Source organism: Carassius carassius, chromosome 25 (assembly GCF_963082965.1).
Source record: "Carassius carassius chromosome 25, fCarCar2.1, whole genome shotgun sequence".
Classification (NCBI taxonomy): domain Eukaryota; kingdom Metazoa; phylum Chordata; class Actinopteri; order Cypriniformes; family Cyprinidae; genus Carassius; species Carassius carassius.
The window spans coordinates 6781124-6797438 of record NC_081779.1 but is presented as its reverse complement, the minus strand read 5'-3'; the positions used below and the strand labels follow the sequence as shown (position 1 = coordinate 6797438).

The 16315-nt window shown below is 35.0% G+C and overlaps 1 protein-coding gene across 9 annotated transcripts; it reads right to left on the bottom strand.

Moving 5' to 3' along the window:
• Positions 1 to 236: 236 nt before the first annotated feature.
• LOC132104012 (hornerin-like) lies at positions 237 to 15456 on the bottom strand. 9 transcript variants are annotated; one of them, XM_059509167.1, is made up of 40 exons: positions 15361 to 15455; positions 14629 to 14696; positions 14448 to 14516; positions 13982 to 14014; positions 12786 to 12827; positions 12428 to 12469; positions 12225 to 12263; positions 11980 to 12018; positions 11353 to 11403; positions 11219 to 11269; positions 10527 to 10580; positions 10376 to 10408; positions 10053 to 10199; positions 9446 to 9493; positions 9301 to 9339; positions 9189 to 9212; positions 9054 to 9101; positions 8901 to 8945; positions 8748 to 8792; positions 8073 to 8117; positions 7947 to 7994; positions 7836 to 7871; positions 7438 to 7497; positions 6989 to 7051; positions 6845 to 6892; positions 6670 to 6729; positions 6088 to 6132; positions 5909 to 5953; positions 5804 to 5833; positions 5639 to 5686; positions 4541 to 4594; positions 4183 to 4227; positions 4017 to 4067; positions 3894 to 3938; positions 3771 to 3806; positions 3555 to 3599; positions 3209 to 3262; positions 1403 to 1438; positions 1094 to 1138; positions 237 to 710 (listed from the first exon to the last, which is right to left on the bottom strand). In XM_059509167.1, exons 1-40 carry the CDS (start codon positions 15369 to 15371, stop codon positions 676 to 678), a joined length of 1902 nt encoding a protein of 633 aa, XP_059365150.1. In that variant the 5' UTR covers positions 15372 to 15455; the 3' UTR covers positions 237 to 675. The 9 variants fall into 9 exon arrangements, with proteins under 9 accessions (XP_059365150.1, XP_059365143.1, XP_059365141.1 ...); XM_059509160.1 differs by having other exon boundaries at positions 237 to 704; positions 7836 to 7994; positions 15361 to 15456; XM_059509158.1 differs by having other exon boundaries at positions 7836 to 7994.
• Positions 15457 to 16315: the final 859 nt, after the last annotated feature.

Genomic DNA, 16315 nt, shown 5'->3' with positions numbered 1-16315 from the left:
TTTTCATAGTAGCTTTCACACAAGCCCGCTGGATGAAAATAGATGGGGATGTTTTGTTTTAGGTGACATTAAAAAAAGAATATGCATTGTTTACATCGTGACAATACAAAATTGGTTGAAAATCGGCGAACTTGCCCTTTAAACACATTGGACCACTTGCCTTTTTCCAAATACCTGTTTTTGAACAAGTTCCATAAAGTTATGCACTTTCTCAGGTAAAATGACAAGTATTTGAATTTGATGTTCAAAATAGATGTTCAATTTAATGTAAAGAGTATCTTCGAATGACATACATTCAGCAATATACAAATTGTGACTTTTGTAAAGAATATTGCTTAAACATCTAGGCTAGAAAATACAGTGGCAACATTTATAGGGGAAAACGACCATTGAATTTACAAAGCCATTTTTTAATCTCTCCATTTGACTCCTTTGATTTTTCTTTTGTTGTACCAATGAATAAAATACTTACAGGGCACTTTTATTAACAGGCGCAATAAAACATTAAGTTACAGTATTCTCTGAATGTTTAAATAGTCAAAAATAAAACAAACGGACACGCACACAGGGAGAGCTAAAGTCTAGCGGGCGGGTTCACGGTTCCTCTGCCAGGCGTACGGGTCCGTACACTGAAATCTGTAACGCAGAAACCTCACTCGCGGCTTCATGTGGAAGTCAGCAGGTATCTTCCAGTTCCACATTTTCTGCACCTTTCAAAAAGCGCAGAGATCAGATCATTGAGGCCAAACTAGCAGGACAGACGTTTGCTAGCAGGAAAGTTTTGATTTAAGCTTTCAATCTGGTGCCAAACTCTGAGCATTTTTCGAGAAACATGAAACCGAAATTTGTTCATATTATGTGCTTTCTGCCCTAACATACACTACTCTTTAAAACATTGGTGTCAGACTCGAAACTTTTAAGGGTTAGTGTGTCTTAAAATAAGATATATAATATATTTCTATTAAAGATGAGTGGGTACAACATAACATTTTCAAGATGATTTGGGCCATTTGTTTTGTGATGCTTCTGCTGAATATATGAATTTGACAGAATTTTCAACATGAATAGTCTGCATGGAGAATTTCAGACCCACCTTCAAAACCCTGACCAGATGTGTGGTACTGTTCACCTGCTGATACTGGACAGAACAAGCAAAACAGAGAAAAGAGAAGAGCTGTTGAGCATCTGTTCATCAGCACAGGAGACATAGACATACATTTATTCGCAAGGTATTCACTTTTTAATTTCTACTTTCGAATTTTTCTTCATTCAGTTTTATGAACGATACGTTTGCTTGACAGGTTTGACATAACTTTGAGGTGAAAGCAAGATACAGATCATCAGAATGAATCATAAATCATGTGACTGAGGAGGAAAAGGTCTGAACTCTCATGAAGCTTACCAGCTGTCTGTGTTTGTTCTGTAGCACCAGGTTGGCCTATTACAAGAAAACAAACCAGGTTAACAACTGATTTGATGAATTTGACCTGTTCATTACTTTAATATACAGTTTTGCAGATAAAGCAGGTTTAGAGATGTAATGTGATTAATGCATTTCATACACATACATACATACATATATATATATATATATATATATATATATATATAGTACAGACCAAAAGTTTGGACACACCTTCTCATTCAAAGAGTTTTCTTTATTTTCATGACTATGAAAATTGTAGAGTCACACTGAAGGCATCAAGGGCTATTTGACCAAGAAGGAGAGTGATGGGGTGCTGCGCCAGATGACCTGGCCTCCACAGTCACCGGACCTGAACCCAATCGAGATGGTTTAGGGGTGAGCTGGACTGCAGACAGAAGGCAAAAGGGCCAACAAGTGCTAAGCATCTCTCGGGGAACTCCTTCAAGACTGTTGGAAGTCCATTTCAGGTGACTACATCTTGAAGCTCATCAAGAGAATGCCAAGAGTGTGCAAAGCAGTAATCAAAGCAAAAGGTGACTACTTTGAAGAACCTAGAATATGACATTTTCAGTTGTTTCACACTTTTTTGTTATGTATATAATTCCATATATAATTCCACATGTGTTAATTCATAGTTTTGATGCCTTCAGTGTGAATCTACAATTTTCATAGTCATGAAAATAAAGAAAACTCTTCGAATGAGAAGGTGTGTCCAAACTTTTGGTCTGTACTGTATATATATATATATATATATATATATATATATATATATATATATATATATACTTCTATCATGAGAACTCTCAGAAGATTTTAGCATGGTAATGGTTATTACAATGTTAATGTAATAGGTTTTGGCGGAAAAGATCTGCTATCCTGCTGCTGCTGAAATGCTGTTGGTTATTACTGTAGTGTATTTGTAGATTATCGCTGCTGCTGCTGCTGCAAGCAAGCACAGGAACTTGCTACTGCCTATACATAAGCCAATATGGTGCTGTGAGTATTTAAGACGTACTGCTGTTGCACAATTATCATATAAAATACCCCAAAGCAGATCTATACAGGTGGAGCTGTGGAAGGTGGAGGGTTTCAGAGGAACTCTGAAAGCGTGCTGCAATGCTCAAGTGAATGCTAATCAGCTATTTAAATGGAGAGCAGCAAGCTCATTGGCTGTGTATGCAACATGAACCAATCAGCTTGTGACAAGTCATTTAATGCTAAGAATATCATCAGTTATGTTACGGACCCATCAACCTACACCAACTAGAGTTTCAGAACTTGGTGTGTGTGTGTATATATATATATATATATATATATATATGCAGTTTTTATTATATTAAGAGATATTTATATATATATTTACACACACACACACACACACACCTATTATCAATGCACAATATTTTTTTTTCACACACATATATGTGTACGTATATATATATATATATATATATATATATATATGTATATATATATGCAGTTTTTATTATATTAAGAGATATTTATATATATATTTACACACACACACACACACACCTATTATCAATGCACAATATTTTTTTTTTCACACATATATGTGTACGTATATATATATATATATATATATATATATGTATATATGTATATATATTTATATATAATTTGCAGATGTGTTAAAAACGTACTTGGACTCCCAAGAGTCCCTTGAGGTTCAGCTGTAGCTTAAAATTAAAAATGTTAAAATTTGCAAATATATCTTTTCCTTATAAGTGTGTGCAAAACATGCATGTGTGTGTTACCCACCTGTGCCCATGGCATCTGTCTGTGAGGAAACCCCTGTAAATGGATCCCCTGTGACTGAAGTTGAGTTATAGAAAGGTTTGTTTCATTTGTAACTTTTAATAAACGTTTAACACTATTTCTGCTTTGTAAGCAAACCCTTGCAAAAATTGACCTTGATAATCATAGTTTCCACCAAAATACCCTGTTATTGTACTGTTAAATGATATACATTTTCTTCAAACAGACTTTCAGTATCTTTGTCATTCTTTCTGCAGAAACTACGTTTACCATGGTACATTTTTATAAGGGCAGCTTACCTGGATGGTTAGTCCACCTGATGAGGCAGATGTTTTCAAACGTAATTTACCTGGTAGGTCTGTCTGAACCATGCTACTATGTGTGTCTGAGGCATCTGAAAGTTCGACAAGAACATTTGAAATGGCAAAATAAAAATCATACCGTTTGTTAGTTCAGATCATTATTGCATATATACTTATACCCATATTTACTTAACATACAGTACCTTCATATTATCTGTGCCTTGCTCATTCTGATTTATTAATACAATCTAAAGGTCACTCACCTGTAAATCCAGTCCCAGTCGCACGCACAGAATCTGCTTTTCAGAAACACACACTTCACATTAAAACCCTCGCATTAGTGATAGACTGACATGTGTCTGCATGTGCTGAGCAGATGTGGTTACCTGTGTAATTTGGCATGCCATCTGTCACAGCTAAATGTCCTTGCCCTGAATAACAGGAAACAGCATATAATAAATATTTCATATTTATTTGAATTACTCCTTTGCATAATGTGGTGCACTCACCTGTCATGTCTGTTAGAGTCTGTCCGTCAGTCACTGGATCACCTCCTGCACCTGATCACAACATCAGCTCTGTTATTACAGGTACATGCACACAGACCAATGCTGCTTTCACTCTCATTCATGGTGTATTTTTAAAATGTGTCGAGTAAAATATCAAAGATAATACCTGCCATATCTGTCTGCGCTCCAGCACCATTGACACCGTCAAATCCTTTGAGAAGGCAAGCGAGTTTATTCATACAGCATATTTCAAACACAATGGTATTTCAAAGTGCTCTACACACAAATAATAAAAAAATAATCGAGATCTAAATTTAGAATTGGGAGAAAAATGTCTGAATGGTGAGATGTAAACTCAGAATTGAGAAGATATCAGATTTCTCTGTTTATATCTTGCAATTCAGACCTTTTTTCCCCTCAGAATTGTGAGAAAGTGTGAACTGAGATAAAAAGCCACAGTTAACAACCTTTTTAATTTTTTTTTTCAATCCATGACGGAAACAGGGTTCCAGATGGTTGCTTACCAGTCGTGTCTGTGTAGGGACTGAGAGTGTGGTCGTTTAGATCAAGTGCACCAACTGCAAAAACAGCAACAAGAAAAATAGCTTCAAAAGGAGTTAAATAGATTAATATTTAAGCACAAGCATTAATTTCATTTTATAAATACATTTCTGTATTTATGGAAACAAAGGAAAGGTAGGCCTATGTATCTTTCAAGTCATTTTGGATAGGTTTATTTGTTTAGCTCATCTCAAGGCATTTTGGGCTTGTCTTCTCCAATACCTTAGATTTTTAGAGGTAAAATGTTAAATAATAGATATCACCATAGATCCCAGTTGCTTTTTTGTTTTGTTTTCTGAAATGAGGTTTAAATATGCAAATGTGGATAAAGCCTTGTTCAAAATGCCTGTTTTATTTTGTTGACATATTAGAGTTCCTCCAAAATATAGGTTGTAATAAAAGTTTTATGTTTTGTGTGTATATATACATGAGAAAATGGCTTTTTACAATTTGTTTTGCAATCCAAAGATGCAAATAAAGAATAATAAACTCTCAAATGTGTTTAGCATGTTAATAGTCTGAAGCGAAATAGCACAAAATGATGTTTGTGGTGTCAAAGTGTTATTTTGTTCATTAGCAAATGAATAATTACAGCTCATTTGTCTATGGATTTAGTTTGTTATATAGTATTGGCTGTTATAGACCCCATAGAGTCACCTAGCAAGCAATTTTGTAATCTGATGTATTTCCTTTTGAATCGAGACATTTGTAGGATCATATTAGAGAGTATGCCCCTTTTTAATAGCCAATAAGTATTAGTTATGTCGAATTTTATTTAAATAGTTATATCAAATGTGCATATTTCTGAATTGTGTTAACTTTCAGGAGTACGCTAGCATAATGATGTGATGTGAACTAAAAGGCAAAAAACTCTGATATTTGATTTCATGGCTTTAAACCTGCCATGAGAAATATTTTCCGTATTGAGCACAAGCATTTGGTAAACCCACACAACCCCACCTTTATAGACAGACTAGCCAAGAGAAGACGCATAAAAATTGAATTATGGCTAACAAATCAATTGACTTTCAGTGATGTCATAGAACCGGGTGATATAGTACCAGCTGTGTGATGCATCGCCGTTGCAGCGTCCTGATGGCCTGTTCCGCCTGTTTGGAAAGAAATTTGGGAATATTCACATCGATTCCAGGATATTAGTCTGTCAGTAATACAACGTTGTGATTGTGTGTTGATTAGTTGTGTGTGTTTTATTGCTAGATACATACTGATGTCGAGATGAATGCCTTGAGGGTCACCTGTGAACAAATCCAGACACACACTGCAGTTCGCTCTCGTTTATAGGTTTCATATGTTTTTATATTTCAACATACCTTTCTGTATGTCTACCACAGGTTTGTGCCGACCGTTTCCATTTCCTGTAATGCAGTAATGAATTATGTGTCAATACTGTAAGATGAAATCCCTGCTGGAATCATGCAAAGATATCCTTCAGCTGGTCTAATTTGGATTTTCCAGCAAAGAAAGGTAATTATTATTGACTGGAGCTTACCGTTTGTATCGGGTAAATCTGCACCATTATTATCCGCCCAACCATCTGAGAAGAAAGCACAATGGAGAAATATCATGCCTCCAGTTGTTTTGTTTTGGTATTAATTTTTAATTGAAAATAGGGATAATACTTTACCATAAAGATCTGTTTATTAACATTAGTTAACTACATTCAAATTAACTATTAATAATGTTGTAGAAGTATTGCTTGTTGTTAGTTGATTAATTTCTTTTTTAACACTAGCTAATATTAACATAAATGCTAGAAATATTGTACTTTTTTTTCGTCATTCACTTAAACATGTTCAAAATCAAGGTTAATGCACTTTGAATAAACAACCAGCAATAGTATTTTTATTAACTAACATTTAAATAGATTAATAAATGCTGTAAGAAATATACTGCTTATTGTTAGTTAGTTAGTTAGTTAGTTAGCTATTGTATTAACTAAAGCTAAAGGAACAGTTCACTAAAAAATAAACAGATTTGTAGACATTTAGCATTATTGAATAGGTGTTGCGTGTGAAATATTTCTTTAACAAACGAGGCCTTATTGCAGATTTTCCTAGAATAGTTATTATACCTGAATAGTCTGTGAAGAAATGATCCGGATGTGACATTGTGTCAAAGACTACAGACGAATCTGTAAATATCAGTCCCAATTAAGATTTGACATACTTTCAGTTCCAGCGCTTCAAGTCTCTTTCCACCAAACCACGAGGGGTTTTTGGTGAGCATTTTGTTTAACATCAGTTTACCTGTTGTATCAGCTGGTGATTTTGATTGGGCTCCATTATCAGAAATGCCTGGAAATATTATAAAAGATATTATTAGAAAGACTCTATTAACATAATATACTATTCCTAATGTAATGCTAGGAAACAGATTAATAATTAACTTACTGACTGAATGGGTATAATCACCGTTCCCATTGTCAACAAACAGGTAATCCAGTCCGGGAGAGTCTGATATACAGAACAAGAGACTATTAGCAATGGATTGGCTTCTAGACATATTGAAATATCTCTAGTTATGTCTAGTTATTCTTTTATTCAATCAGTTGTTCTATCTATCCATCTAAAAGCTTCTACACCCATTCAGTGAGTTGAGCTATGACTTCAGTGATCAGTCTGTGTAGTTCATACAGATGCATGAAACCCCAGTGACCTCTCGTGACACTGAAAATGTCTCTGAAAGTTGTCATTTTGCTACCTTTGGAGCAAATGTCACGACTGAAAGTCTGACAGGGTTTATAAGACGTGTGCTGGAATAATCCCAAAGCTATTGAGGTAAAAGCACTCTAAATTTACAGGACCTAAAGGAGCACAGAGAGGCAGCCAGCAGCCATTACCTGGAGGAGCGTCTAGAACCGGACCGCCACTGGACGGGTGCCCTGGACTCAGGCCAGCAGCTGAAGAGAAGAACCGGTGAGAGAAAAAAGACAGCTTTAAATCACACCAGTCATCTTTCTATAAATTATTAGGCAGAGAACAGGATCTGGCTGGTTTATTCAGCTTATTCAGTCAGTGTGGCTCATAATTAGTAGAGTGTGACAGAATGAGGGAAGGAGCAATTTCACAGCATGGGCATTAAAGTAAATCAAGTGAACTTAACTAGTGTGGGCTTTCCTGTTTGTTACAAGGCCAATGAGATCAGCAGAAAGCAATTCTGGTGTCCGCAGCTCAAAAGCCATAAACATCAAGCCTTTCTGTTTAAGTGAAAAATGGATGACTTGAATTGGACTCTTACCTGCCGAATCCACCTGAAATGCGAGTCCCATGTGATCTGTTGAGACAGCGTCAGTTACTAGGCATGTGGGTGGAACGTCTGGAGGAGTGTCTAAGAGGTCTAAAAGCGTACCTAGCCCGTCTGTTTGAGTGTCTGGACCAAAGCTCTCTCCTATTCCACCTGTAGAGGGAGACAGTCTGTGTCCATTCTACATTCTGTATTCCTTCCATTAATTAATGAGAATGAAGAAATGCTCACCCATTAAGTCAACAAGGAAGTCATGGCTTGACTGATCTATCACTCCTGCAATTACATTTTGCAGTGATATGTTTGAGTTCCTAATATACACAGTATGTTCTGATGCTCACATTATTGTTTAGAGAACATGTATAGATGTTTTCGGTGTTGAATTTATACACTTTGGTTTTAAAGTTGAGGTGATTAAATTGTTTTAATGTTTTTGAAAAATCGAAAGTACTGTATTCTCAAATATGATTACAATTAAAAATTACTTTTTTCATCTTAATAATTTTAGAATATAATATATTCCTATTATGGCAAAGTTGTATTTTTTTTTTTTTGCATCATTTCTCCAGTCTTCAGTGTCACATGATCCTTCAGAGATCATTCTAATATACTAATTTGCTGCTCAAGAAACATTTAAACATTGAAAACAGTTAATGCATTTTTAAGGATTCAGTGATAAATAGAATGATCAAAAGAACAATATTTATTTGAAATGTAAAATTAAAAATGTCTGTCACTTCTGGGATCAATTTAAGGTGTTGTTAATATATATATTACTGGTCCCCAAAGTTTTCAGTAGTAGTGTTGGTGCTTTTGATCAGAGTTTTGGTTTTTGGACTCAATAACTCAATCTTGACTAAATGTATTTTGCTTTTGTAGGGCGTTCAGAGTTCAGCTGATGTTTACCTGTCGTTTCCAGGTGAGAGCTTGTGCCAAATGAATCAAAACCACCTGCAACATACATGAAACAAACAACACATGACAAGAATTTAAAAGTATATTTTATTCTCAGAAATGAATGGTTCATCCGTGGTCGGATTTTAAATCATGTTTTTCTACCTGCTTCTTGAATCTGAGATGTGCCCGTCATGAAATGATCCAAGCCTGCATCAAAAACAGCAGGTTAACATCAGACATATTTTTTTAAAAATCTTTTTTCATGCTGTATGAAATGCCAGTTAATTAAAAACAATGTATTCAGTGTTTCATCACCTGTAAATCCTGTTTCTCCTCCGTTCAGTAGTTGTTTGTGTCCATTACCTGTAAGGAGAACCCAATTAAAATGACTAAATCGCTCATTCTGATTAATATGATGCACAGTATTGTTTGCTGTGCATTAAGACTCACCGTTAGATTCTATCTCAGGGATTTCTAAATGTACAAGATAAAACTTACATAATTATGACTTTATCAATTATCATTTAACAGAAAACATTTGGTATGCTTTGATGTTTATCACCTGGAGACTCGATTTGAGATCCATCGTAAGCTGTTTCCCCTAATGAAAGAATATAAGATCTGTTTATGTAAAAGTGTGTACAGCATTTAAGAAATAAGAAACGACCCCCATGAGATGCAATAGTGAGATCCTGTTATACACATACCATTTTCATACTGTAAGCCATCTGTATGTGGAGCGAATCCCTCTGACCCTATGCAAAGAGGATTATAATTGTATAACTTTTACTTGAAGCCTTTATATATAATTAATTCACGTACTTTTATTTTTAAAGGAATAGTCGACCCAAAAATGAACATTTGCTGTGAATTTACTCACCACTGGGCCATCCAAGATGTAGATTAGTTTGTTCCTTCATCAGAATAATGGAGAAATGTATAAGATCACATCACTTGCTCACCAATGGATCCTCTGCAGTGAATGGGTGCCGTCAGAATGAGAGTCCAAACAGATGATAAAAACATAACAATAATCCACACAACTCCAGTCTAATTTGAAGTTAAAAACTGGTTAACAATGGATTTGTTTTTGTTTTTTTACAAACATGTAACTTTACAATAATGGCCTAGAGTCATGTGAATTATTTTTTATGTTTATGTTTATTGTTAAGACTCTCTGTCGGCACCCGAGGGTCCACTGGTGAGCAAATGATGCTAAATTTCTTTTCTCTAATGAAGAAGCTCATTTACAGCTTGGATGGCCTGAGGGTCAGTACATTTTCAGTAAATTTCCCCTCTTTTTGATTGAAATACCTGTAGGCTGGGATTGGACCTCGGAGGAAACTACACCCACACCTTCTGATGTCTGTCCTGCTGCAGGTCGGTCAAAAGTGTGGCTGGATAACATTGTTGACCCATGACCTGCTGCTATATGGGCTGATGACCCTTGACCCGATGGCACTGTGAGATTGAAGAAAATATCTCATTGTGAAGTGAATAAAAGATGAACCACCTTATTTGCATGACCAAGATTAGAATATTCCAGTATTAATAGGCCTTTGGCTATATTTTTATTTTATGGGCATAACACATATTATAAGCCAGGATTGCCTTAACATAAACAGAACAACTCTTACCTACAGAAATGGACACTGAATGGACACCCCCATCTGTGCATGAAACACATTAAACATATTGGGTTTCTCTAGAGCCTCAAGTTTTTTATTTATTTGATATTTAGTATCATATTTCGGACAATAATTAAATAGTGTTTCTAAATGTCATTACCAGGGACTTTAGATCCTGAACTTCCAGTAGCAGCTGCTCCTCCAGCTCCTACACCTGAGAACAATTTTCATTATCATTCTTCATTTTATGCACTACTGTTTAACAATTTATTATTATTATTATTATTTAAGAAATTAATACTTTCATTCAGCAAGGATGAAAGTAGCAGTAAAGACATTTGTAAGGTTACAAATGATCTCTGTTCCAACTAAATGCTGTACTTTCTATTCATCAAAAAATCCTGAAAAAAATCTATAACTCTTTCCACAAAGATATGAATGCAGAATGAAAGATTTCTGAAAGATCATGTGACATGGAAAACTTCGCATCACAGTAATGAATTACATTTTAAAATATATTCAAATAGAAAAATTTTAATTGCAACTATATATATATATATATATATATATATATAATACAGTTTTTACTGTATTTTTTAATGAAATGCAGCCTTGGTATTCACAACAGACGTTTTTTAAATAAATACTGACATCAAACTTTTGATTTGTATTATAAAATTAAATTTTTTTATTTAATTTTAGTATTGCATGTACTACATAATAAACCTATTAGTATTTCTAGCGTATATTGTATTTATGCCAGACCAAATACATGTGTACCTTTTTCTATTCTATTCTATTCTATTCTATTCTATTCTATTCTATTCTATTCCAGATTCAGTGATCAGGTACCTGGAGGAACTATCTCTGATTTGGACCCATCTTGCCCACCATAACTTGCATCTGTAAGTGAAATAATTTCAGTGATTAGGCAGTAAACTTGTTAAAAGAAAAGCATATTTACAGCAGATGAACAGGTAAAGTACCATGAGAACTTGAGCCAGATGGCTGAGAGAACCCATCTCTACCGTTACTTCCTGTAACCCACAAAGAAACTTTACTGAGACAAAATTCTTCGTACGATAATGAAACATTGCTGTCAATCTTAAAAATGCTCCAGTAATCCAATAGCATGCAGTTAGTAGTTTAATTAAACAACAATATTTTATTAATTACTCACCACCTTGCATCATATTTTCTGAATGAAATCCAACTCTTGCCTATTTTGCCTTAACATGTCACTTTATCACAAAATATGATGTGCACTGTGTAGCATTTTTGCATTATACAACCATTTGTAAGGTTGGGAAATTTAGTATTACTGCATTATCAGCTGCCACAGAGATATGATTTCTGTCTTTCTCTGAGCCAGGTTACAACTATTTGTTACATTCTCAGCCAATTTTCAAATGTTTGACATTATTTTATGTCTAATTTCACAGTTAGAGTTAAACATTAACCAAGATCTGTGGATGATTCATTATTACACAAAAGCAGCAACAGAAAATGACAGATTTTGAAAAAAAAAACATTTATTTATTAACTTATTCTGAACATATTAATTAGATAGATGCAGGGCTGTTTTAATAAATTCTGATTGAAATGCTGGTCACCATTTGCTCCATTTGAAGCTGTTGATGTGCTGCCTGATGCTGTAATGACAAAAACACTAGTTTAGTTCTTGATTGGCCATGAAAGAGAAGATATATCTAGATTTGCCCTTCTGATGTTCGGCTATGGCCATGTGCGTATATTGTAGCTCTGTAGTGGATTTCCTGCACAAGGTCAGTCAGTGTTGCTTTTCTAAAGTACGATTTGTGTGAAAGTTTTGCCCCTGATAGATCAGGTTCACACTTACAGACTTGGCCAGTTTGAGTGCCGCCATTAAGTTTCTGACCTGGGAAACGAGCAAAGGTTTTGTCAAAAGTTGTATTGGACTTCAGAAAGGCCTGAAAAGTGGCCATTGAGCTTTCAACAAATTCACCTTTCACCAGAGGCCATGAGAAGCTAATGCACTCCGTACAGAACTTGTTTTTGCGTTATCGAGTAGACTTTCCTTACCGTTTGGGGATTCGCCCGCAACGGCGCTGCCAGGAGTCATACCTTAGAGAAAAATAGCCCTTCAGTCTAAACAAGGTCCTGAAACATTGGCCCAACAAACATGCAATCTCACTGCGCTACAGGCCTGTGTTTTACATGGATCTGTGCACCTGATGTTTTGTCTTTCCACAATTATTAATAAATCGAGCAATGCCGTTCAGCCACTTTGGCTAAAATCCCCACATACCTGATCCCTAACCAGATTAATTACTGATCGACTTCGCTCACTGAGTAGGGTGCACCCAGTGAACTATTTTCCAGTGCTGAGAGGTTCAGTGTTCTCTGCCTCCAGCTATAAAGAGGATTAGCTTCACCTTACCCGAGCCTTTGGGTGCTGCGGTGGCCTGCTGCGATCCAGCTCCTTTGGAAAACAAGGGAGAGGAACAAAAACCATATTCTTAAGATTCCCAGAGATCATTTCTCACAGGTCAATCAATCTCTTCCAGTCAGGTGGCTTCTGGAAGGACTAACACTCTTTTTACATGTGCTTTAGGGGTTTTGCATCTTGTATAAACCATTTATGTACATTTTAAGCTGATTTTATTGTCTTTTATGTGCATTTTAGATCTGATTTTAGTTTACTTTTTCCAATGTCGCTACCACATTAGAACTAAATGTTTATCTTTGCTACATGTTAAATATAGAGTAACATCATTCTTTAGATTTTAACACCGTAATTTATCGATTAACTCTGCTGAACAATTTGGGGTCATTAAATTTTGTTTTTGACAGAAATTATGCATTAAACTGATCAAAAGTGACAGTAAAAATATTAAGCATTGTTTTCAAAATGTATACAAATTAGAAATGTTTCTTCAGCGTAATGAATTCTGAAGGATCATGTGACTTTTAAATGGTAATACCTTTTCTCAATATTAGAGTTTTTACTGCATTTCTGGTGAGCAGAAGAGACAGACCCCAAATTTTTTAATGCTAGCAAATCATAATTACCATACAAAAAAGTACTGTGGTACCATGGTTGTATCAGATGGCAATACTGTGGTATTTTGAAATATACTATAGTACTGAAATCCATGGACTCTTGTAAGAACTTTAAAAATACTATATCAATATGAAATATTATGGTGCATGAATTTCAATACCAAGGTATATTGAAGTTCTATATTATATTATGTTAGTGATATCATGGTATTAATATGATACTCCAAAGTACTTAAAAGAATATATTGGCCAAAAAACATGGTTTTACCATGGTGTCATGTCCAAAAATACTATGATACTGTATAGTTACCATACTTTAAAATCATAATGTAAAAGCTTAAAAAACGGACTATTACCAATGCTCCCATGTCCAAAAAACACAGTATACAAAAAATAATACCACAGTATGTTTTGTAAGTGTAATTTCTGATTATGGCAGAACCCCAAATATTTTGAATAGCTCAGCCTCATTAAGAAAGACTGCCTTTTGAAGTAAATTATGATTTATTATGTGATTATTAAAGATGACTGAGGTTTTGCACAATGGTGGTAAGTTGTGAACTTGTCACCCACCCTTCATATGCTGACCTTTGGAGTCATCATCATCTGTAAAGAAAAGGGAAAATCGATACAGTTTATAACAACCGCTCCTTTGTTTAGCCCTTCTCCTCTTTCTGTCCCGAATCCCTCGCAGATCTGCTGACTGTTATCTGAATAATATGAGCCCAAAGAGTTTAGGATCCACTGATCTATTTTAAGTGAAATGCTCTTTTGTTTGCTCTCTAAGACTTTTTTTTTTACTCACATTAATGCATTTATAGTGGTAAAAAAATGAGTTTATGAAGCTAAACGGACTTTAAAAAAGGTTTAAAAGAGATTTACTTTAAAACTGTTTAACCTGAACATTATAGTGTTAACTTCTCATATTGTCCTTTTGCAGGATCACATCTAAAGTCAACCTGCCCACAATATGAGCTTCTTGATATGGTACGATTGGCTCTCATCAGGAGGTAACATCTTAAAGAACTTCATCCCCTACCCTCTTCCTCCTCAGACAGTTCTTCTTCACCCTCTTCAGCCTCAAAGTCATTTTCCTCAGGCTCCTTATCTGTCCCGAGAAATAATCCAGCAGTTTAATGAGTGGGTAAAGACGCTTGGGCGCTTTATGTTGAACATAAGAGTGTGTCATTAAATAATCCCTCTGGGAAAAGAGCTCGTACCTTCAACAGGAGCCGTTGATAGGGTGGACGCCAGAAGCACAACAGCCACTGAAGCAATTACAAGATTTCTGTGAAAGCAACATGATAAGAGTCCAGAATAAGCACATGTGGAGCAAATTCGACCCAGAAAACACAATAAAATGCTGTGTAATGTTATGTCACACTTACTACTAGACAAGAAATTAGCAATTTATCATGCATTTTCTCAAAAACAGCTTAAAATGGGCATTAAAAACAATGCTCTTCAGAAATGCATGCTTTTAATATTATTTTTCATGTAGTTATCACTTTCATACAAAGTAAATTCATCGATTGGGCTTTTGAAAAACTCAAGTAATGGATAAAAGTAATACTTAGCTTTGAGTTTGTATGTTTTAAAGTATTCAGTTATTGGCCATGATATCACATTCCTCAACGAGATTCCCAGCATCAAATGATTAGAGTAACACAGACTTTAAACTATAACAAGATATAAGTCATATGCATCAAATCTATTAAAAAACACAGGAAACACCTGTGTTTGATTCCCAAGGAATGCGAGATTGAATGCATATACTTTGAATTCAATGCAAGCTGCTTTGGCTATATGCATAAACGTAAAACTCCCCATTCAGACATCTTAATATCACTGCTCCTTCTTGACATATCTTTATAAATTATTGATCAGTTAGCTATAAGTTGATCCCCTGATGTCAGATATTGGTTGTTATAAATCAATCGTCATTGACTTACCGTGACAGCATCTTTAGCACAGGTCTATGTGGGAAACTGTGCAGCAGACATAAAGCAACCAGCAAACGTGCTTTTGACTTCCTTATGCTTGACTGGCCACCAAAATACATTTTATACCCTTCCAGCCCCCATACTGGTTAGGGGCAGGACTTCTAACCCCAGCCCCTGCCATTCAAACTACTCCCACCAATCAAACCACAGGTGAGTACTGACACATTTATGATTCATAGTTTATATTCAGATCGGATCTGCAGTGTCTTCAATCATTAGAATGCACAAATGACAATAAATATCTTCTACACATTTGCTGTTATACCAGAAATTGGGATGAAAAGCATCTTTATTCATGGTTTGCCCCATCATCCCTTTGGCCCAGCAGACAGCGGTGGAATCAGTAAGGCAGCTCAACCAGTGGAGGGCACAGCCAGCCTACAACATCACACAGAGACCAGAGCCAGAGGAACTCATGCAGGAAGTTACAGGTTTTCTCATTTATCACCCTTGGAAACATGATGACCTGGCTGGTCAAGATGACCTGGCTTTCAAGCATATTCTGTGACTCTTATCAAAAACAAATAATGGTGCAGTTTATTAAGTACTTGCTTTGATTGTCTTTATAAATCATATTTTTAAAATGTATTTCAATTTCTAAAACAGAATTAATAGGGCAAAATCCATAAATTGCCCCCAAAATGCTACAGTTTGTACAGTCTGGTTTGGGTTTTTTCTTTCTTTTCCTTTTTTATTAATTAATTTATTTATTTCCTTTTATAGTTTGTATGAATATTGGGACATTTTACATCATAATTTTTTATTAACATTTTTAAATAGATTTATATTAATATTTATTTATTCTTTATCCATGATAATGTATAATGTAATAAAAAAAAAAAATTTATGTATTTTTTATATATATATATATTACTGTTTTTAAATTTTAGAAAATTTATATTAA